At 46.3% G+C, this 23,706-nt stretch overlaps 1 protein-coding gene across 6 annotated transcripts in view; it reads right to left on the reverse strand.

Moving 5' to 3' along the window:
• Gfra1 (GDNF family receptor alpha 1) overlaps nt 1–23,706 on the reverse strand; it is a 222,045-nt gene that overhangs the window by 10,855 nt on the left and 187,484 nt on the right. For all 6 annotated transcript variants that reach the window (XM_076563392.1, XM_042266306.2, XM_042266315.2 and 3 more), the window contains 2 exons: nt 21,557–21,691; nt 17,928–18,109 (listed from right to left, as the gene is read on the reverse strand). In XM_076563392.1, coding sequence (XP_076419507.1) covers nt 17,928–18,109; nt 21,557–21,691 — 317 coding nt within the window. The remainder of the gene's footprint in view (nt 1–17,927; nt 18,110–21,556; nt 21,692–23,706) is intronic.

Genomic DNA, 23,706 nt, shown 5'->3' on the forward strand with positions numbered 1-23,706 from the left:
GCTCTGGAGCCTGGGAGGGCAAAGGGCAAGGGTGTTGGGGGTGCAGATCTGGGGAACAAGTTTGGAACATTCAGTGAACCTCACACATGGTCATGTTTATGAAAGGACAGGTTGGCTTCTGAGAGGGTTAAGTCAATGTCAGTTAAGACAACTTCTACCATAGTTTAGAAGTTGGTCCTAGTCCTGTTTAATTGGTAAAGTATGGGGAAAGAACACAGGTTAGGAGATGCATGTGTGTACTATGTGTATACAAGCGGCAGACAACAGGTTAGTCCCTTTCTTATTTTTTTTTACAACAGAATCTCCTGGAAATCATCAAATAGCTAGACTGGCTGGCCAGAGAGCCCTAGAGATGGACCAGTCTTTACCTCCCCACACTCTGGCCCCTACTGCTAGGGACTGGCCACTGGCCCTCATGCTGGGTATCGAGTACACTGCCCACTAAGCCGTCTCTGGAGCTCCCTACGAAGCTCTCTGGAAGTTCAACTGACATTGCCTTATCCTGACTTTGGTCTCCAGCGGGTCTTGGACTGAGACGGATATCAGAACAACAGAAAACGCAAACTCTGGGGCTGGTTTAGCTTCCATGATCATCATACGAAAGACAAGTGGTTCATGATCATCCTTAAGATTTTAAAAATGGATGCCACAAAAGAGATTTGAAACAGACATATATCCAGGAAGACATGTCAACACTCCCCATTAGCCAAGGCATCCCTGGGGCCTCTCCCTCGTCTCCTGCACATAAAAGGATGCTCAAAACCTACCCTTGTAATTCAACACTAATGGCAGGATGGAGAGCAGCAGTGTGTAGACTGTGGCTTGAAGCTCACTTGGATACTGTAGCTGAGCTTTATGATTCCACACAATCATCTTACGTCTGTTTTGCTTTTCCCCATGTTGGGGCAAACATAGGTTGCAAAATGCACTACAGAACTGTGTGTTTTCATTCATGGTTAGCTTGCTTGATTAGTAAAATATTCAGACAAGAAGCAATTATGAGCGGTAGTTTAGAAAATTATGCCCAATTAACAATGATGCTAAACAATGTGTGAAAGACGTTTTGGTTCAGGGTGTCTGTTGCGGGGAGGGAGGGTGTTCTGTGGTAGACGGCAGAGAAGAGGGACAGATCTACAACAAAACGTCTATTTTCTAAACATACGCAGTTGGAAATGCAAACCCCTAAGAGCGATGGCAAAGATCCATAGCTGTCCTCAGTGAGAAGTGCATGCAGCCCATCTCCTCAGACACCATCCTCATCACATCAGCTAATATTTACTACGCCTCTCATTCTCCAGTGCATTTATGTGCAGCTGAGTGGAGACCCATAATGGTCTTATGACTTATGGTGGTAACTAGGATTTGATATAAAAACATTTTTTTAATTAAAAAAATCTACTGTCTCAAGACTGAGCAGGCAGACACTTCTCTTCACTCTGTTGAGAAGACAGTGATGCTTAGTGCTGACAAATAAAAGATAGATAAGGCAAATCAAAGCTTAATTTTTTTAAAATTGTGTATTTAGCAGAGAAAAATATTCTAGAAAATACACAAGAAGACCAAGTAGCCTAAAAAAATGATGATGAATACAACTGTTCTATTGCTAAAGCCTCCCCTGAGAGTTCGCTCCACCTGCCTTTTACCAAGTGTCTGTCATGGTAGGCACCCCTCCTCTGTACACACTGGACATGGATTCAGAGAGGTTCTGACCTGCTGTTTTCTACAGCCTAGAGGGGCCATACAGAAATCTGAATCCAATTTCTCAACATCCTTGGATATTAGCTCCAGCTCAGACCTCTGCCCATTAGTTCCCATAAGCTTTCCATGACACAAACCTTAGAAATTTTCCTGCTGACAGATGAGAACAATCAGTACAGGTGTAACAATGATTGGGGCCCACAGTCAACATGGACAGAGCTAACTTGGGCAGGGACAAAGCCTAAAGGGACCTCTCAATCCTGAATTCCAAACCAGGAACAACGCTTGTAAACCTGGCTGCTCCGAGCAGCCAGAGGTGAGTGAGGGCAGACTGGGTGGTGGGTGACTTCTGTTCTGTTAAGGGCCTACGAGGTAACTGCCTTGCATCACCCCTGAGGTCCCTGCAACTGACTGGCAGGCAGAAGAACAGCCGTTTTGGGGAAAAACTCCCTCAACATCTGTCCAGTGCCCAACTTCCTAGCTTCCCCTCTAGCTATTGCCCTTCCATAACATGGCTCCTCTAGGGCCTGAAATAAGAGAGGCAATGGAGAGGGAAGGCAGAGCTTCACAGCAGAATCCTCCACAGTGAGTCCCACGGTTCAAGCGCTGTGAAGCCTATTATTCAGGGAGGCGCGGTTGGTTAGAAGTGCTAAGGATAAAAGGTCAGTAGGGAATACAAGAAATTGGATTTATTTATAGTATGTGATCTAAGTGTGCTCAGAGGTATTCTCGTAGGTTACCCAGAACAAGAGAGCATATTTATAACCAAGATAGGGCAGACATCCTATTCCTTTTTATTAAGTATGTTTATTACCCAGCAATTGGGTTAAGCAATTGTCTGAGGCTGAATTACTGCCCTTCTGATGGCTTGGCCACACTGCCCTCTGGACCACAGGCTCCAGGTAGACTAATGGCTCTTTGCTGAATGTAGCAACGTGGGGGCTAGTTGTCGCATCCCATCTCAGTTTTTGAGGTAAAGTGGTTTTAAACAATGCTAAGGAGAAGATTCAGCAAACAGGTGGACATAATAAACAGGTGGTTCAACCCAAGCCCACATCTACAGGGCACAGACTGCCTTGTAAAGCCCACGTTCACTTACCAGATTAATCCTGGTGCCTCATGTGCAAGGCTCCTTCTATCTCATGGTCAACAATGGGCCACTCAGGAATATGAACCAGTGATAGAAAACTCTCACAGGAGCTGCAGGATTTTGATCTGTTTAATTATCCCAACCTCCTAGGCAGTGGGACTCTCCAAGTCCACAGGAGAGACGGCAAATCCGAGGATCAAGGAGATCAAAAGATCCTTCATCTTAGTCTGTGGGGCACTCTGAATTTCATCGTGACACAAGGCACAGCCCCCTTCAGTATCGTCTTCTCTGAGGCTAACTCCAACACACAATCACCTCTTTATCTTACAAAAGCACCTTGGAGAACTAACCATCTCCCTGTTGTCTGCATGACCCCTTGCCAATCCTCGGAACACTCACTGCAGTATTTTGTTGCTTAAGAGAAATTAGCTTAAAATGGGTTTAAGGGACTGGAGAGGCTGCTCTGTGGTTATAAGAGTGCTTATTGCTCTTCCAGGGATCTGAACTGGACTCCTAGCACCTATGTGGTGGCTCACGACCATCTGTAAACTCCACTCCAGGAGAGCGAATCTCTATAGGCATGGCAAGCACATGGTGCACAGCAGATGTGCAGGCAAAAATGCCCACATACATGAGACTTAAGAACGCATTTCGTTCTGCAGGAAAATGAATGCAAGTGTTGGTTGCACCCTCTGCAGACAACAGGATCAGTAAGCACAGCTATTATAAAACCAAGTGGTAATGAACTAATACCCCAGGCCCCTGGACTGTACCCCAGAGAGGAAAGAGCCCTGCTACAGGGAATACGTTCTGGCAAGTACTATTTCTATGAAACATAGACAGAGTCCTGAACCAGAAGCAGTCAGCTCAAGAGCCACACAGTACTCATGGGCCCTGCTACTGAATCCCTGCATAGTGTTTCCCACAAGACCCTGTGTGTGGACCTGACCTGGAGTTACTTATTGTCCCTCATGGCAAATTAAAAAAATACATGAACTATAGTTTCAATGACAAAATGAGATGGTGCCTTCTCCTCAATGCTATATGCTAACATTTTCATGACTCATGATGATAGCATATAATTAAATTATTATAATGTAAGGCTCCCACTTTTTGCTGCTCACTTCACAGAACAGTGAAGAACAAGCTATTTGGAAGTGTTAATAAGAGACTCTATTAGCTCGGGAACTGGAGTTGAGACTGCGATCCAGGGGAGGTCTGTGAAAAGGAAAACACTTCTAAAGAGAGAAGCAATTTATTGGCTGCTCAGCTGAGGCTCTTTGGCCTGGCTGGTTCTTCTCTCCCTGTGCTTGCTCAACAAATAAGTTTATTCTATTTGCAGGAGATTAAGGATAAAAGAGGGGGAAAAAAGAGAAAAATTGTAACTCAGAGTTATCTGCACTATATGTGCTTAATTGAGAAGGTATCTAGTTGAGAAAAATAGGTCTCTTTGTTGAAAGAGGGACATCTGGGTTCATTAAAGGTGTGCAATAGATTTTGATAAAAGCTATTTTTCTAAGTCATTAAATTGGTTTTAAGGAACTTTACATTCTCCTTCATTTGAACAATTATTAAACTATAAAATAGAATTGCACAATTGCAAAAACTGTAATCTGAAATTTTACAGCCAGCTATAAAATGCTGTATTATTAACTATACTGAAGATGCTCAAGCCCATTACAACTTTTTAAATGAATTACAAAAACCCTTTAGTGCTGATAAAATAATCTTAAATTACGGCATTATGTATTCTAACAATATGCTGAACCGAAGCTTGCTACAATACAAACACGCCAATCACAAAGAAATCGTTACCTGAATTAAGTTTTTACAAGCCCACAATCTGGTAACAGCTGCTGCCTGGAGGCAACCCAACACCTGATCTTCAGGCTGGCTGGGGCAGCAGGCTGGCTGGGACAGCTTGTCTTCTATGACAGGTGCTTCTTCCAATGTCCCTTCAACCACAGGACCAACCAGGAATCCAAGCCTCCGAGTGGAGAGGCTGCACAGCGACTCTTAGCAGGACCCCAGGGACCACAGGGACCCCAGGCAAGGGCTGTGATGGCAGCAATTCTGTCCTTAATATTTTTCCATAAGGTGTCAGTTTCTCTTTTCTTTTCTTTCCGTCTATCTGTCCGTCCGTCCATCCATCCATCCCAGTTGTTTAGTTACTGAGATGTTTTTACAATCACTATTTAACACATAGGGGTATGTGTATGTCCCTACCAAGAAGGCTAGCCCCAAGATGCAGTTCCTGTTCGGGGAAGTTCATTATAGCCTGCTTGATTCCTCAACCATTTGGGCTTGCACACACAGGTGAAAGCCATTTAGACTCTTCTGGACTGTCAGCAACCTTAATGGAGTACTATCTAATTTTGAGTTCTGAATTCAAGCACTCTCTTAGTTCAAGAATTCTGGAAGCATTCTATGAGGAGTTATTTATAACAGCCTCTTTCCTCCCAGGGCTCATGTGGGTTGGTTTTGGGAGCCAGTTTCCCCGAGCTCTTCTTCTGGCACCCGGAAAAAGGAAGATGAAACCCAAAGCACCCACTAGAAGCCTCCATGCTATGAGGACCTGGGCCCACCATCTAGGCCCTGGAACTGTTTGGTAACTTGGTCCATTGCTCTGCCACGGGAGCCAGGGTAAGAGTCTATGAGTCTTAGTACTATGTCCATAGCTCCCAGATCAGGGAAACACACTCACTCTGGGAACAAGAGCATTGTGAGAGGGAAATGTTAGGTATATCCAAGTTTTTTGTTGTTGTTATTGTTATTGTTTTTTGGTTTTTTAAACAGGACAAAAATAACACTGAGCTGTAGAAGGTAGGCTACATTACATAGAAATGGTAGAAAACTCCCAAAGAAGGACAGCTACTAAGATGGTTAATATTGTCAGTATCTCAGATTTACATAGGGGACAAACCTCTGGGTATATGTATGAGGGATTATCTGTTTAGGTAAGATCCTGGGCATGTCTGTGAAGGAATTATCTGTAAGCACCGCAGCTCAGATGGAAAGGGATCCTGGCTGTCCAGAGCCAAGGAGTATCACAAAATCACAAAATCACCCTAAGTGTAGCAGCTTATAGCCCTGCTCAGGGGAATGGTTTCCCCAATGTAACAACTCTGCTCCTGCAGGGGAGGGTTTCCCCAGAGAAGTTACTTCTCTGCTCTACTCCATTAGGCGAAAGAAGGTCTCACCTAAACCTCATTCAAGAGACTTATCGGGAGGGAAGAATCTGCCAGGGTGGAAGTAGGCAGCTTCCAACTGAACAAGCACAGAGCTTATATAGGGCTTCTTAGGGGTGGCGTTTTTCCAGGATGAAGATATTCAGGGTGGGAATTGGTCAGATTTCAATCTCGAAGCTTGGGTAAGCTCAGAAATTGGCTGGATTTCATGCTCAGGGATTGGTTTGTTTTGTGCTCAACGATTGGTTGGTTTTGTGCTGAGTTGGTCAGGGGCAGAGTGTGTTTCTTTGGTTTGGGAGCATGTCTCCAAGATGTCTCTAAGATGCACATTTTAAACAATCAACTCTGATATGGTACTTAGCCTAAGAAAGCATTTGATTGGCTTTGTTCCTTATTTCTGAGAGATAACCTCTAAATCCATGAGATTTCTTGGCATGCATGGGCTTTGAGTCAGGGGAGGTCAAACTGACCTGACTTTCAGAGAATATCTGGGAAGGGCTGAAGATTATGTTCAGTGGGGGTCAATGATTCAGTTCCTATGCCTACTTAATGCAATTCCAATAGAAACATCAGCCACTGAGCTACATGGAGCTTCTTGACTGGTAAGTACATTCATGTGACAAAATAATGAAAAGCACTTAGTCCACTGGGGGAAAGCATCAAGAAATCCCTGACCAAAGCCCACTCTGGTCTTACTGTACTCATGCCTGCATTTGGCTGGCCCTGATTTGTATCCTTTACAACAAAGCTATTAAGTATAGCAATTTGCTGGGTTCCATGAGTCATTCTAGTGATCAGAACTGGAAGCTTCCTGCAGATGCTTGAATATGTAACCAGTTGGTCAGGCTGCATATGGGAGGAGAGCCCAGAAGTGTAGCTGGCATCTAATGAGAGGCCAGCCTTGATGGGACCTGTGGTCTGACACTAGCTCCTGGAAGCAGTGTCAAGATTGAGTTGTGTGTGGTACACCAGTTGGCATTGGAACAGTCACCATTACTTTTCTTTATGCTAGTTTATGAGCCATTCTGACACTTCAATCTGCCAGATATTCAACACGAATTTAGGGACTGATTTAATCTATAGTGATGAATAATGCTAGTGGGAAATGAAATGTTTCAAGTCCTCTGGTTTAGGTAATATGGGACAGGCATTTTGAATGTATAAAGGAGATGTCGATTTACTGTATCTCCTCTCTCAACTAAGGCTATCTGTTCCTTAGGTCTCATCTCAAAGAATGGAGAGTAGCAGCACTGACCTCATGGGCTACTCTGGGCTTATTCATGGATAGTGTCGTATATAGTCTGCTTTATTAACACCAAACCACAACAGGATGAAGTGGTTCAAGTTATCTCTGCAATTGTTATTGGCTCCTCTCTAATTTTAAGTGTGTATACATGGTGTGTACATGTGTGTGATGGGTATGTGAGTGAGCTGCACATGTGTGTGAAGGTGAACATGCACATGTATGCATGTTTATGTGAAGGACAGAGGTCAATCTTGGGGTATTATTCCTCAAGCTGCCATCTGCTTTCTTTTTGAGACAAGGTCCCTCACTGGTCTAGAGCTCACCAAGTAGGCTAGGATGGTTGGACAGTAGGCCCCAGAGATTGGCCTGTTTCTGCCTCCCCAGAGCTGGGATTACAAGCATGCACCACTACACTGAATCACATATGCTATTAATAAGAGCTTGTGGTGGATGACTTTTTATAAATGAGTTTATAAAGAAAGTCTTTATCCCAAACTATGACCAGATATATGTTCCTATATAAAGACGGGAACAGCTCCCATCCTGGGCTGTGAAACATGAGAGGCAGGGCTGGTTCTCAGACATCATCTTCTCTGTGATGAAGAGCATTTGCTGCTGGCAACTCTGTCACCTGTTCCCCATGTTGACACTGGGTAGAAGTGCACCGAGGCCCTTGGCAGAGAGACCCACTCTTGTGACCAGGCTGGATGAGATCCAGTTCCAAGGACAGAGCTCCTCAGAGAGTTATGTAGGCATGCTGTGGGATGGTCTGTATGTCAAATTGCTCTGATTGGTCAAAAAAATAAAACACTGATTGGCCAGAGGCTAGGCAGGAAGTATAGGTGGGACTAACCGGAGAATTGAGGGAAAAGGAAGGCAGAAGGAGTCACTGCCAGCCACCGCCATGACAAGCAGCATGTGAAGATGCCGGTAAGCCATGAGCCACATGGCAAGGTATAGATTTATGGAAATGGATTAATTTAAGCTATAAGAACAGTTAGCAAGAAGCCTGCCACGGCCATACAGTTTGTATGCAATATAAGTCTCTGTGTTTACTTGGTTGGGTCTGAGCGGCTGTGGGACTGGCGGGTGACAGAGCTTTGTCCTGACAAAGGCAGGGAAACTCTAGCTACACAGGCACCAAGATGGAACCTGGAGCAGTTCTAAGCTCTTAAGAAAGACCTGGGCCTTGCTTTCTTCCTTGGGTTTCTATTCCTTCTTGGCCTGGAGTCCAAAGAACATCCTATATCTTGGGCAAGGACTTTCTACTGACATTTAGTTCAACGCCTCTAACAAAGTAAAAAAAAAATCCAAAATCTAAAGAGCTTCAACATTCTTTTCCATTGTTGCCTCCTCCTGCATCCTTGGAACAGACTCTCCTTTGCAGTTTGAGCATTTCCAAGACATCTCTAAGGCACTGCATACATCATGGTAAGAGTGCAGCCACTTTCCAAGTGCCAGGGGCTTGGCTGGCCCTTGTGAACACTTTCACTGCTCCTTAGTCAATACAAGTAACTCAAAATTGTGGGTTGTGTTTGAAAACAGAAATTCAGAGAGGTTAAAGAACATGCTCCATGTCACAAAAGAATATTGGGGCAGTAGGCAGTGTCGTCACTCAGGTCCACCTAACTCCACAGGTCTCATTCCTCCTAGCAAGCTAATGCCTAGGCTGTCCAGCACACTCAAAAGGAAGGCATGAGAAGTGCCTGTGGTCAACCCCAGCCTCCTGGGAAGGGTGAACTCACAGGTCTGGACGTCCTGCCCTCAGACAGACCTGGGGTAGAAATGAGGCTCCTCCTCTCTGCCCTGGGACTGCCTTCTCACCAGACATCTATATCAAACCCTACCTGTAGCTAGAGTTTTCCTGCCTTGCCCACAGTCAGGACAAATCTTTGTCATCCACCAGTCCCACAGCCGCTCAGACCCAACCAAGTAAACACAGAGACTTATATTGCTTACAAGCTGTATGGCCGTGGCAGGCTTCTTGCTAACTGTTCTTACAACTTAAATTAATCCATTTCCACAAATCTATACCCTGCCACACGGCTCATGGCTTACCGGCATCTTTACATGCTGCTTGTCAGGGTGGCAGCTGGCAGTGACTCCTTCTGCCTTCCTGTTCTTTTATTTCTCCTGTTAGTCCCACCTATGTGTCTTGCCTAGCCACAGGCCAATCAGTGTTTTATTTTATGACCAATCAGAGCAACTTGACATACAGACCATCCCACAGCACAGCCAAATGCAGACCATCTCAGACACCTGCACTCAGGCTTGTGGTCCTAATCATCCTCTATGCAGACCTGCTGGGTAAAGCCACTAGGAACCCGAGAACGGGCTCCCATAGGACATACAGAACATCCCACAGCACCCTGGCCTCTCTCCGAGTGTCTCTTCGCCGATGGAAGATTAACGGGACGCCAAAGCACCCCATTGCTCGGCAAGCATAAATTGCAAGAAAAACATTTAGAATATTGATTAAGTGCTTCATGCTCGAAGATTTAAATTTACCTCCTGTATTTCCAGGATTAGCTGACATAATGGGGTCAGTCTGCCGGCACAAATGATTTACAGAACACCCATTGGCAGCTTTCCTTTGAAAACTCGACACTTAAAAATTTGCACTTGCCACAACTGGCAGAGCCCTGGGTATTTAGCAGTTTTGGATAATCACCTTCCTGCTGCAAAGTTTCAAAATCTGCAAAGTTCTGGAGTGGTCAGGCCCTATGTGGAACAAACAGACTTTATTTGGGTCCCATAAGGTACTGGAGCAGAAGAGGGAGGGGAGCCTTCTAAATATAGATCATACTCAATATTCTCATGCATAATATGGAAGAGCTGAATGAACTGTCATCCCCCATGCCTCCAAGCCATCTGAGAGTCCTAGGTGACGTCCTATCAGAGTCCAGGCTGCAGGGTAGTTAGACTCTGCCTTTGGACTAGAAGGAAGTGAGTCCAAGCTATGCTGGAGAGCATGGAGTGCAGACTTAGATTCAGTGATTTCACAGACCTTCTGTTCAACCCTCCTGCACTGGGCACAGAGAGGGAGCCGAGTGTCCCTGCTGAGAGCCACTTGGTGACGATGAGCTCACAGTCAGAGATCGCTGAGGGTGTACCTATGTCAGGGTGCAGGGGCAGCAGGGGAGCTGACTCTGCAGTGCTGATTTGGGTAGGAATCACTCTTACAGAAATTGGCCACGAGGGCTGACTCATCTTTCACAATTCAGATATCTGCTCTGCTGATTCCTTCTAGAATGTTGTCTCAAGGATGAGGGGAGAGGACCCAAATCTGGGATGGACACTTGATGGTCTTCTGTCTCATACTCAGATGTGTTTCATTTGGTTCACAGAAAGCTACCTCGGTGGCTTGCACTGTTCCCTGTAACACAGGGCAACTACCCACAGTTCTCCAGCCATCCTGCTAGATCTGGGCTGATGAGGTGCTCTGTGGCCTGCTGTATCACTGTCTCAGGTTCAAAGCCCACTTCAAAGGCTGCGATGACTAGCCTCCAGCAGGATCAGCCCACGACATCTACCAGCTCTGAGGATTCAACCAACCCCAGTGTTAGCATTTAGGTATCTGGCCTGGCCTGCCCTTCGGGGCCTGCCAGGATAGGCCTCAGCTGCAGCCACTAAGAGCCACCTCCTGTGCCCATTTGCTATGTTTCCTTATAAAAGGCGGGCCTTGCCAACCTCCCATATCATTTCTCTCTCATCCTCGGGCCAGTCTCTGCCCCTTTCCTGCCCTCTTCTCTCCCCTCCCCTCAATAAACCTCCTAGGTGGGTCCTGTTGTATGGTGTGACTCCTTCCGGTGCTGTTTTTAAAATACAACATTGGTTCCCTGACTGGGAATCAAACCCGGGCCTCAGCAGTGACAGCACCAAATCCTAACCACTAGACCACCAGGGAACCCAAAGACAGCTCATTAATAAGTTCCCTGCCAAAATTACAGACAAGTATGCCTCATTCACAGACTTCATGCTACAGGATAGACTGGTTTCAGATATAACTCCAGAGGTGCCAAGTTTTAGATGCAATTTTGATAAACTAATACAACATTGACTACAAAGAGTTCTTAAGAGTGTCCTTAAATGGATTTTTAACCCTTTTTGCTATGATAAAAATCTATTCCAGCTGTCTAACAGATACCTACAGGTTCCTGGGGAAAGTTCTGCTACTGCATCAAGAAATCTGGTCTGATGAAAACTAACATCTCCAGAGCCCATTTCTGACCCCACCTAGTTTTCAAGCATATTTTGCATATTCCCTGTTCCCACCTGACCTCCAGAGAAACAGCAGATGCCATGGCTTCTATACCCCTGATTTGGCACGTCATTTCCCCCAAGCTCCTGGAACACCACTGCTGCAACCTGCCTCCCCAGCTCCCTCAAGGAACAGACAGACACACCGCATGCCGCACGTGAGATCTCCCACTGCGGGGCTCTGGTTCCCCCTCCCCACTTTGCCCCTTGTCAACCTGAAGCAGTCTCGGGAATTCAGCGCCCTGTTCCCCCATTTGCTTCCACAACCCACCTCTTTTTATAATAATCGAAACGGAGGAATGTTAATATTCTGACCCACCCCTTGAAACCCCGCCCCTTGGAGCGGCCCTGTGTCCTGGTGTGAAAGCCTCATTTTAAGTCATTTTAAGGAAAACTCCTCCCCTTCCTCTCTCTCTCTCCATTCACTCTCTCCCTTCTCATTCTTCCTTGTCTCCCTCTTTCCTGTCTTTCTCTTCATCTCTCTGTTATAACAAACTCTCCACGTGGATGCAGCGCCTGGGTGTGAATGACTTTCTATGAGCCCCCCCCCCCCCCCCCCCCCCGCATCTGTCCAGCATATTTCCCTCATGCGTATGCGTGGGATACCCTGGCCTGGTGAGCTGGGGGCTCCCCACTCATGTAAATTGATAACACCCAGGAGAAAATCAAAACAAAACGAAACCCTGTTTTCTAGGGAGGTAACTCGGCGAGTCGCACTCACACCATGCAAACACCCAGGACCTGAGTTTGATGACCAGATTGCACATATAAGCAGCTGCATCCTTGGGATTCCAGCACAGAGACAGGAGAATTTCCACTGGGTTCACTGACCAGCCAGCCAAACCTAATCTGAAAGTTCCAGGCCAAGTGCCATCCCCGTCTCAGAATATGGTGGACTGGACAGCTTCCTAAGGAATAACACTGGAGGCTGACCTCTGCCCCACACATACACACTCATACATATATACTTGCACTCAAAACAAGCATGCATACAAAACCACACACACACACACACACACACACACACACACACACACACACACACAAACTGAACCTGATTAAGGTGTGGTAACTCATATCTAAAATCCCAGCACGTGGGAGGCTGAGGTAAGCAGACTGACACAAATTTAAGGTCACACTGGAGTACAATGTGAGACCCTTTCTTAGGAAAAACAAACCCTGTGTGGATTTTCGTGATCTTGGGAACCCCCTGCACACCGCCCCCCAGACATCCAACTCAATGCTACTGTAGTCAGACTTGGAGCCTAGAGGTCTCTGGGTACCACATCCAGGGTCTTCACGGAGGTGGGGGCACTGGCGCTAAGAAGGCACAGTGACTCCTAACAGACGAGTTTCCAATATCCACTTACCTCCCCAGAGGGAGATGTTTACTTTAAATAAGCGACAAGTACACTCTTTTGGTTTAAATACTGAGAGTGTTTCCAGCTGCCAGGCCACTCAAGTGTACAGATGATGAAGTAATTTGGGGAATTATTAAGGTTTCTTTGTTTCTCGTGTGACCGTTTCTTACGAGTCAGAGAGAGAGGCTATCAATAGCAGGGCTTGCGTCATGCTTGTTACTACATGATGCCAATTAATCCTGCCACGGGAGCTTGGCAGGCTACCCCAAACCCAGTGTTTTCTCACCTCAGGGGGCCAGCACTTGGGACATTTCCTTGACATTTGATACTAATCAATCAACTTTTTTAGAGACTTCCACAGCAGCCACCCATGAGCCCATGATCACCAGGCCCAGGGCCTCCCATTCCCCAGGCAGATCTGCTGTTGGTTCTAGGCATGCTTTCGAAAAAAATGTTTATTCTTTTCCTTTCCTCCCACGGGGGAGTCTATCTCAAATGTTAAGGCAGACTCTGCAGTACCCCCCCCCCGAGTCTTCTCATGTTATTGTGTATTTAAAAATATTACAAGAGGGCGCGTCTCGAAGGAAGTGAACTTTAAGGCTGCCAAAGTCTTTGACTGTCTCCAGATCTGTTACCAATGGATCCCAAGTTGGTTTCAGTCAGTTCTATTCTGAGTCACGACACAGGCAGCAGGGACAAACACCATTAGAAGATATTTCTAGGACCCCTGGAAAATGGCAATTCATCTACAGCCAGGCAGGCACAGAGGCAAGGCAGAGGCAGAGAATGAGCCTCCTGGGAGCCCTGCACTGAGCAGAGCCCTAAATCAGCCAGAGGGACCGTGTTCTCAGGGTGACGGTCTCCACTGTCACTGTCACCAGCCTCCAACTACGGCCTCGAATCATCCTTCAGCATTCTTCATGTAGGTCACCCTAAAGAGGTCATCAAGCTACACAACTCTCACTGGCAAACTTTCAGTCGTCCGAACCCCGTGTCCTGGACCTGGAGCCAGGAGCCGCCCTGAGTGAAGTATGAACTTTAGATTTGCCGCTGCATTCCCAGGGCTGACCTTCAGCAGGAACTAGGGCAGCTACCCTTCCTTCTTTCCTCACTTCCATTCCTCATGTAGAAAGGCTTAGTTGTCCAAGTGTCACAAAATGAGACAAAAAGATACTCTAGCCTCGGGAGGAGCCTGCCAAAGACGCCGATTTTGGTTAAGTCATTATCCTCTGAGCATCTCCTTTGTGAAAGCAAAGGATGCCTGCAATGCCTGCCCCAGAGGTGCTCTGGGGAGAAAGGGGATAGAAGGGGGGCATAGTTGGAAGTGTGACATGCACTACTATCCACCTGCCATGTCTCTCACATCAGTGCTCCTCAGCACACCCCAGACCCTCATTCTGGAGCAAGGCCCAGCGCCACCATTCATCTTTGTAACAGGCAGATCATGTGACCACCTAAAGCTCAGTCATCACGATGGTCATTTCTGCACATCATTCTGGAGCATCCATTCTGCACCACTGCCTCTACTCTAGCAGCTAGGCAACACTCATGCTCACCAGACAAGGAAGAGGAGGCTTAAAGAGTTAGCACATTGGCTAAGGCCACAGCGCTAACACCCTCACCTCAGCTGTAAAGACAGGTTCAGTGAAACCCCAGACCTCTTCTCCCAGATGCCGAATGCTGCTAAACTCTACCATGTATCTCAGAAGAGAAGTGTGATTGCCCTCCATCCTGGCCAATTCAATTCTTTCAGCCCTTTCAGAGGAGAAGCCAACAGAGGTAACCCTGAGATAAACATCACGCTTGAATTTTACCTTTGTTCCTCTGCTTATAAAGCAGAACTGCTATGCGGACACAGGGAATGGAAAGGCCTGGTTTCTGGGGAGTGAGTGAGGCTCAGGTGTGCCTTAGCGTTGCCAGGACAACTGTGCAGCGGCACAGAGTCTTCCTGGCAGGGAGGGTAGGCTGGGAATATCCGTACTGGAGATAAGATGTTCACTACCAGAACCCAAGTCAGGAGCTGAGATAAGACAAGGAAAAGAATGGAGAAGCAGAGGACACATTTTATGGCTAAGAGAGTCTCCACCCAAAGGATGAGGAAACTGGAGTGCCGTGGTTTCCAATCTGAGGTGTCACCTAGTGACCCTATCTGACCTTCTGAAACTGTGGGCAAGCTGCATCTTTGCCCATGAGATTCTGTTCACTGAGGAGTGACTTTCTGTTTCAGTTCTCCAATATTCAGGTCTACACAGTTTTTAAGTCAGAGGAAAGTTAGTAACAGACTGTAGGTGGCATCTGAGTCACCCTTCGTGTGTCCAAATGTGTACAGAATGTTATTGCCGAATCCCAAGTCCCCTTCCTCACTGACCAGAAAGCATCCCTGGCCCATCTTCATCAGGGCGTGACGGCAAGGTCTTATCCTTCATCTGGTGGCTGTGTTGACTGACACTGGAGTCTGAGGGTGGGCAGCACAGAGAGCCAAGGCTGACTGTGTGTGTGAGCAGCAGGAAGCGGGAGAGACAGGGCCAGAGCCCTGACCAGAACCGGAGAAGACACTGACCGTGCCATTTCTAATGTCAGAGTCACCAGTCTGGGAGACTCAACCAATCCCTTCTCTTCTCTCAGACTCAGGGCCCTGCTGCAGAATGGAGCAGTAGATGCCACTGACCACGCCCTGCGCTGCCTCCCAGCTGACTTTCTCTGCAGAGGGGGACCTGGAGGTGCTAAGGCTCAGAAAGTGGTTCACGAATCCAAAGGACACTGGGCTTGCTGTTGAGCTGTGTGATCTGATTTCTCCCCACTGTCTGGTGTGAACGAGTTTGCCTCAGACTGTGTGTTGGAGAATGAGGACCCAGAAGGACCAAGCAGACAGAAGCCAAAGCTCAGATGAAGGGCGCTGAGAGCAAAGCAGTGTCTTACAAAGTAGATGGGCAAACCGCTCAGCACTTTCCAGACACAGCGCCTGTGGATGAAGAAGGCATTCCTAAGAATGCTCCAGAGGGGCTGAGCCTTGCCGGGGAGGAGGAAGAGGAGAGGCACTTTTGTGCTACGAGTGAGGTCCCGTCACAATGGCTTGTGAGTAACACACACCAAGTCCTGGGTTCCACCTCAGCTCTGCATGCACCAGGCATGGTGGCACATGCTGATAAGCCCCCTATCTACATAGCAAGTTTAAGGTCAGTAAGGGTCACATGAGACCCTGTAACAATCAAAACAACAGCAAATAAACCAATCACCCCTTTTCCTGGCATGGCAGAAGACAGGAGCCACTATAACACGAATTCCTAAAATGTCTTATTAATAAAAAAACAACAACCCTGGAGCCAGATATTGGGGTGAAGGCTGAAAGATCAGAGAAACAGAACAAGCCACACACAGCTAGCCTCACCTCACCAACCCCTCAGCCGATCCTGTTTCCTCAGAATGAAAGCCTCAGTCCTCACCCGAATGGGACCCAGCTGAACTGCTGCTGCCATTACCTCACCTCCAGGAAACCCTCCGTCTAAAGGTATATACGGTTCCTGTTTCCGTATATACCCTTTTCTGCCCTGCCATTTTACTTCCTGGGATTAAAGGCGTGTGTGCTTCCCAAGCAAAGGCATGAGATCTCAAGTGTGGGGACTAAAGGTGTGTGCCACCATGCCTGGCTCTGGTCCCAGTGTGGCCTTGAACTCACAGAGATCCAGATGGATTTCTGTCTCCCGAGTGATAGGATTAAGGGTGTGTGTCACCACTGCCTGGCCTCTATGTCTAGTCTAGTGGCTGGCTCTGTCCTCTGACCCCCAGGTAAGTTTTATTGGGGTGCACCATGTATTACCACAAGCCACCATATAGTCACCTCTTCCCTCAGCATACAGGAACAACCATGGACAGATGCCATTCTTGGATTCCCAGCTTCTGTGACCCACCAGCTCTGCACACTTGAATAGAAACATCATTTTCTAGAAGCCCAGGTCCTCAGATGCAAGAGCTAGACCACCGTGTCACAGTCATTGCCCTTACCCATCAGCCACCAGGAGAGCACCCAAGGAACCTAAGTGCATTAGAACTGTGAAAACCTCCAACTCACTAAAGTCTTGTAGACAGTTGAATACGCACTACTATGGAAACTCAATAAAATGTCAGAACAAACACACCCCGACAGAAGGGGGGAACTGCCATGTTTATACTTTGCTTCAACGCAGGCACACCTGGGTTGGTCTTTAAGAAGTTTCTTGATCACTTTCACTGTCCTCTATGCACATGTAAGGTTTTTCACGGTACTGTGCAATTCCCCTTCCTCTGGAACAGCATTGCTTTCTGCCTTGTAAATAACTAGCCTCTCCAGGACTCTACACAGCAGTTAGTAACACTGCCTCGGACTCCCCTCGGAGACAGGTCAACATTTCATGCCATGTTTGAATGGTTGTGATGGCGACAAGCCAAGAACACTCTCACTTTGATATGCTGTGGCTTTATCAGGAACACGGAATCAGCCAAAAATATAGACAGCCAACCCAACTCTATAACCACCCCCCAAAAAAAATCCTTAGTGGTACATCTGCCCAGACTCCTCACTTTATAGAGCCTTGACCAAAGCCACATCTTCAGCGAGTAGCAGTCAGTTCCACAGTCCATCCTTTCCTTCACTCTATGAGACATCACAGTCTCCTCTTATGATGTTTATAACGCAACTTCCAGATTCAAATCTGGGCTGGGGAGACGGCACAACAGGTAGTGTTCACCATACCTGTGTGAAGACCTGAGAACAGATCCCCAGAACCCAGGGAAAGCCAGACACAGTAACACGGATCTGGAATCCCAGTGCTCGTACAATGAGATGGGAGGCAGAGATAATCCCCAAAGCTCGTAACTAACCTGGCTCACGCAGAAGAAGGCTGATACCAAGGTTGTACTCTGACTTCGTCATGCACATGGGGCTGCCACATCAAACATATGAACATGTGTGCACACGCAAAGATTTTGTTTTGAAAAATGATTCAAATCTGGGTGGCACTGCCGCCTCTCCTTGTGTATCTTTCAGACGATAAGCACGTGTTCTCCCAGAAGCCAGCTTTAAGGGGAGAGCCAGACCCACTTCTCACCTGCAGATTTGCACAAGGTGGCAAAACGTGTGTGGGGATTTCGTTCTCAGACCCTGCTGGTCCCAGAGGCTTGTTCTTGTCTCGGAAGGCAGTGGTAGTGGTGGCAGTGGTGGTCTGTACTGGGAGGGCTGGCTGCCACATGGTCACATCTGAGCCATTGCCAAAGGCTTGAATTGCATTTTCTGCAGTAAAATAAAAGGAAATCCCATTCAGAGGCAAGGAGCAAGCATAACGTGCAGGATGCATACAGCCAAAGAGGTACAAGAGCAATTCTGGTTACAGCACTGGATGTCCCAGAACAAACCTTAGTCCACCCACCCACCCACTCACTCATCCATCCATCCACCCACCCACCCATCCATCCATCTATCCATCCACCCACCCACCCACCCAACCACTCACCCATCTACTCATCCCCATTATTGGTTCTGAGAGCCAATCTTTTGGATCAGGTGCTCAAAAATCAACACATTCATTAAACACTGAGCGAGACACTTACTATACATAAAGCAAGTATTTATTAGGGAGTCCTTTGAAAGACATCTTCAAACTCAGAAGTAACATCATAGCTACATCACTTTTCCAAGAAAAACGAAATACCTATGCTGTGTCAGAATTCTACACTGAATGAAAATTAACTGGTGTCGTTTTCTTTCCCCTGAAGCTGAGGCAGCCCTAACACACCCAGGCAGCAAACTGCAGCCAGTTTCTTCAGAAGAAAAATCTGCCTTAAACTTCATCGATATCTACTGAAAATTTAAGTGTGATTATTTTTCTCCTTTCTGCTTCCAGTCTTCCAAACAGAATCTGCATAATTAGATAGGCACAGCCCTGTCTAAATGAAAAGTTCGAAACGTGAAACTTTCAAAGCTTATTATAATTTCATGGGATTAGATTGTTTTTATGGCAAGAGTAAATTGGTTGTGTTGTTCCCTTCCCAAAATGAATAAAAAACAGTTTTTAATCAGGTCTTTGGGGATTTGCCCTGGATTTAGGAATTTTTTATTTCATATTCATTGTATAAGAAATCAAACTCCTTCATTTGGGACCTGAAAGTGCAAATTGCTAATATATGACGCTTACTTGGCACTTTTTGATATACAAGACAGAATAACTGAAGCCCAATCTTCCCCTTAGAAGTGACATTTTGTCTCAAAATTGTTATCCTTCAAGTTTAGCAAAATTGTAAGCTTGTTTTCTGTGTGTCTACGTTTTGCAGGATCTGTGAGAGGCAGCTTCCAAACATACAAAGGCAGCAGCGCATGGTTCTAGTGAGGGACTGTGGTTTACGTGCTACACAGAGCGTCGAGAAGGGCAACTGTAGACCAGGTTGCCTAAGTGACCCCGGGACTCGAACCACGCACCACAGAGAGTTGTCGTTTGTGAAGACGATCCTTGTTTCCCAGGTGTGCTGTCCTCACCCCTTTGAGTTCAGTTACTCTCTTCCTCATTCACTGAAAGGTTACAGATCTAGATCTAACTACTAAATTCCAGGTGTGGCTCCATGTACTAAGCATGAGGTCTTGAACGGCAGTGGCAGCAAAGTAAGACCAAAGCCATACCCACAATAGAACTTCTGGCCAGGAAGGCAAAAAAGCAGAAGCTTCCACACGTGGGTGATGGTAAATGCTAAGAGACAATGAAGCCTGGAGGGGCAGGAGGAATGCTGGAGGAAGGAGGCTGGTGTCTAGATAAAGTGGCTCAGGGAGGCCCCTGGGAGGAGGTGCATCTGCTTTCCTGACACAAGCCCTCTCTCACCTCCTCAACCTTAGTCTTCTCTCATCCCTATATACCTACCTGCCATGAATCGGCTTTAAAATGACCATTTCCCATCCCCAAACTATAGCCAAACAACTGGTTGCAGCTGTGTTCAGGGTAGACAGATATGAGGGAAGTCTGGCTTAATTGGAGGGAGGAGGAACAAGGTTTCCACATAGAAGTCACATTCAAAAAACAGTAATAGCTTCTAGGTCAGGCCCTTGTGTAAGACACTGCATTTTGGTCCTGTGCCCCATCCAAACCAGGATAAATGGAACGATTATGAAAGCTGTTGGCTGCTTTTGGCATTTATTTTTATTTAGAAGTCATTAATAAGACTATTCTCCCCTTTATGGAAATGTTGCCAAAGAGGGACAACTTTAATTTCTCTCTGAGGAACAAATTTTCCATTGCTTTATTTTTGCTTAAACTTGCATTCAACCAGAAGAGTACAAGAAGTAAAAGTAAAAACAATGCATAAAATGAAGCCTAAACAAGAGGTCCAACTCTAACATGCTGGCACACCCAAAGTCTCAGCAAATGCCTCCACATTCGAGGCACATTTTGTGGGTCTGAATGCAACCTAACAACTCAAAAGATCATTTTATTTTTAGAAGAACCAAACTAAGGCATTCCAATTGCATTGTTTGAAGCACGTATCAAGCAAGTTGGGTTTTACTTTTCAATGGAGGAAATGATGTAGAAATTTTAGTGAAATGTCCATGAGTTATTTTCCAAAAAGTTGGTAAATTACCAGCTAATTCTTCAAAAGCCAGTAAGCATATAGCATCATGCAGAATTTATCACTTGAGGACAGAGTTCTTCAGGGGGATGGCTGAACCTGATGTTCAGGATTATGCTTCTAACAGTTGCTCCTTCAATACCAGCTACACACAAGGTCTTTGTGAGGCGGGGGCCTGCACAAGGATTGAAGCTTTATATCATAACTCTACCACTCCAGGGCCATGAGAACATTCCTCTTTTACTCAGCTGTCACATGGATATGATACCTGTATCTCCTAGGGATCTCATGTGGTTTGTGTGGAGTACAGAAAATAAAATTGCATGAACTCTACACTCCCTACAACAGGAGTTGACTCTCATCTGGAGAGTCATCCAGAGCATGCTCACCCATCATGGAGCTGTGTGCGAGGGAGACCTAGTGTCCTACTTTGTAAGTTTTGCTGATGGATGCCCAGGTTCACATCTGTATATCCCAATCCCTTTTGTCAAACATGATTCTAAATTGCCTAAAGAGTACCACAACAGTAACCAGTCCTGTTCCCAAAGAAGAGCACCCTGCTCACAAGGGCTCAGCTCAGATCCCAAGATAACCCACATCCTGAGTGTACCCCCCACACTGCCAGATCCCCCCACCAAGGTAGATCCATTGCCTCTCCTCGGAGCCAGGCCTCACAATGTGAGGGGCTGTATATGTCAACATTCTAATTTCCCCGCAGTCCTTGGAGACCTGTCCTATCTACTTTGTTTGAGCTTTTCACATTGTACATTCCTACCAGGTTTTCAGAACTTGGGAATGAACTCTACACTGGCTGCCAAGATCAAAATTTGATCTGTGAGTAGAATTACTCTTTCCACATAATACACCCTCAGTTACTTGAATCTCTTGTCCTCATAGGCCTTTGGGAGCACAGTCTTGGCAGCACCCAGTTCATCACTTGTGAGACTCCCTGCCGGGTCACTGAGTGTGCCAAAAGAAGCAAGAGTCACCATGAGCCACCAGGAAAGGGGAGGGAGGGAGGGAGGGAGGGAGGGAGGGAGGGAGGAGATGGAGGAACATGACAGAGTGCTTTAGCTCGAAGAGGAAAACATGTATGCGTTGGCATGCTTCTTATTTTTAAAAAACTCACTGAGACACGTATTGTCCTTAAAAAAATTCAGAAACTTCAAGCACTCCTCCAGATCGTTGCCACTGTTACTGCAGTCACACCACGGGGCCACACTGAGGCTGCTGGAGTCTATGTAGTTGGGGGTCATGACCGTGCCTGAAAGACAGAGAGACAAGGCAGTTGTCCTCCTGTGCTGACAGGGACTTTTCCGTGGCCTAAAAAGAAACAAATGTTGGTCTGACGGTAGAAATACCACAGCTAATTACAAAGGCTGTGTTTGCCGGGTGGGAAATTAAGTTAAGCGGTGCATTTTCTTGGCAATTTATCTCAAGCACATAAAATAATTTATACATTTACTTTAAAAATTAAAAGCAAACTCCTTGGGCTGTATTTAGGGTATTTTCTTCCTGCACAAATGTATGGATGTCATGGAGAAGGCGAGAATTAACTTAGAACGCATGAGTTGCCAAATCCCTTGCATTTTCTTGAAAATGTCATTAATCTTCATAAATAGTACTGGGTGCACATAACTTAAGAATTCTTTTAAGGCTTTTAATCCAGTTTACTCAGAGGCAAATGGTTTCTTTAGGGTAACACAGGGAAGCGCAGACACCTCCAATAAGGTCCCCAGAGCCTGAATGTCTACAGATGTATATAAAGAGGCTTCCTTTCCCAGATCCTCAACTGATTTAAATAAACTCATCTAAGGTGTGAAAGAAATGGAAACGGGGTTGGGGGTGTAGTTCAGCTGGTAGAATGCTTGTCCTGTCGAGCCTGCATGAAGTTCAGTCACCAGCACCCCATGAGCTGGTTTGGTGGTGCATGCCTATAATCCCAGCACTTGGGAGATGGAGGCAGGAGGATCAGGAGTTCAAGGTCATCCTTAGCTACATGAGACCCTATCAAAAGAAGAAGAAAGAATAAAAGAAAAGAATAAAAAGGAAGAAACAATAAAACTTCCCCAGTCAAGGACTTCTAAAGTATTGTCTATGGATCCACAACAGTTCCCACAGAGATGCTGTGTGGGCCTTCCTGCTTATGACTTGTGGCTTTCCCGGCGAGTCCTCCACTGGGAGAAATATACAATGCATTTATATTTAATACAACCCAAATGTCTTCTCCTGGGTGGCTCACACCAGGCACTGCCCATGGATGCCAAGAACTTTCTGTTTTTAGTTGCTTTTATGAAGGAAGAAGAAATCGGTCAGCAATCCAGTTTTTGGAAGCTCTTCTGGGGTCAAGGACATATTGTCATTGCCCTACTGGTCTTACTTTTTTGAACTTGAATCTCATTATTAGCATGAGCATTTAATCTGCACCATACAGGGAGGTCTAACTCATCAGGCACTGGTACAGAATGAGGAAATCAAGACCAATGCACCTCTGAATCTAGTGGATCCCTGACACATGGAAAGGCAGAAACAAACTTTGTGCAGAAGTTAGGCACCATAGGCAACACAGGCTCAGGAAATCACGTAGAAGAGACCCAGACCCAGGAGAAACATTTCTTGGCCTGCACAACACACTCCATCTACCATTTGTTCCTTCCATTTCATCATGCTCAGGCACAAAAGGCTTTGCCAAGCCTAGGAATGATCTCACAGAAATGCTGGCAGTACCTCTCCTTGGCTGCTCACAGGGGAGTTAATGAGCATGAACTCCTGGAAGGACACAGACTGAAGCGCTAACAGTGATTGCATCTGCAGAGACTTAACGTTGTCTTCTGGGAGCATCCCTGGTTTTATTTTTCCTTTTTAAAAAGTGAGCATGCCTTAATTGCTTTTGTTATTTCTGCAATTCCATCATTTCATATGCAATCCCAGGTAGGGACTAAGACCTTCATTAAGGAGAGTTTGAATACGGAGGGCGTGTACACTCCTCGGCCAGAGCCACAGAAATGGTGCATACCTGGAGGAACTGTGACAGTTTTATTAGAGGCATTACACGTGGGAGCACAGGCATCTTTTCAGAAGTTGGGAGTGGCTGGGGTGTCAGAACTAGAAATAGCTTCGCACTAAACACTCTCTTACTTAAACCAAAGGCTCTCACTGAAGACATTCTGATGACGAGGTTAGCCTATGCTCTCATTCTAGATGCGGGGGTGGGGAGTGGGGGTGGGGGGTTTAGTTCCTGCCGGCGATGTGTACGACTCTGACATGGGCCCTGGCAGG

This window comes from Peromyscus maniculatus, chromosome 1 (assembly GCF_049852395.1).
Source record: "Peromyscus maniculatus bairdii isolate BWxNUB_F1_BW_parent chromosome 1, HU_Pman_BW_mat_3.1, whole genome shotgun sequence".
Taxonomy (NCBI): Eukaryota; Metazoa; Chordata; class Mammalia; order Rodentia; family Cricetidae; genus Peromyscus; species Peromyscus maniculatus.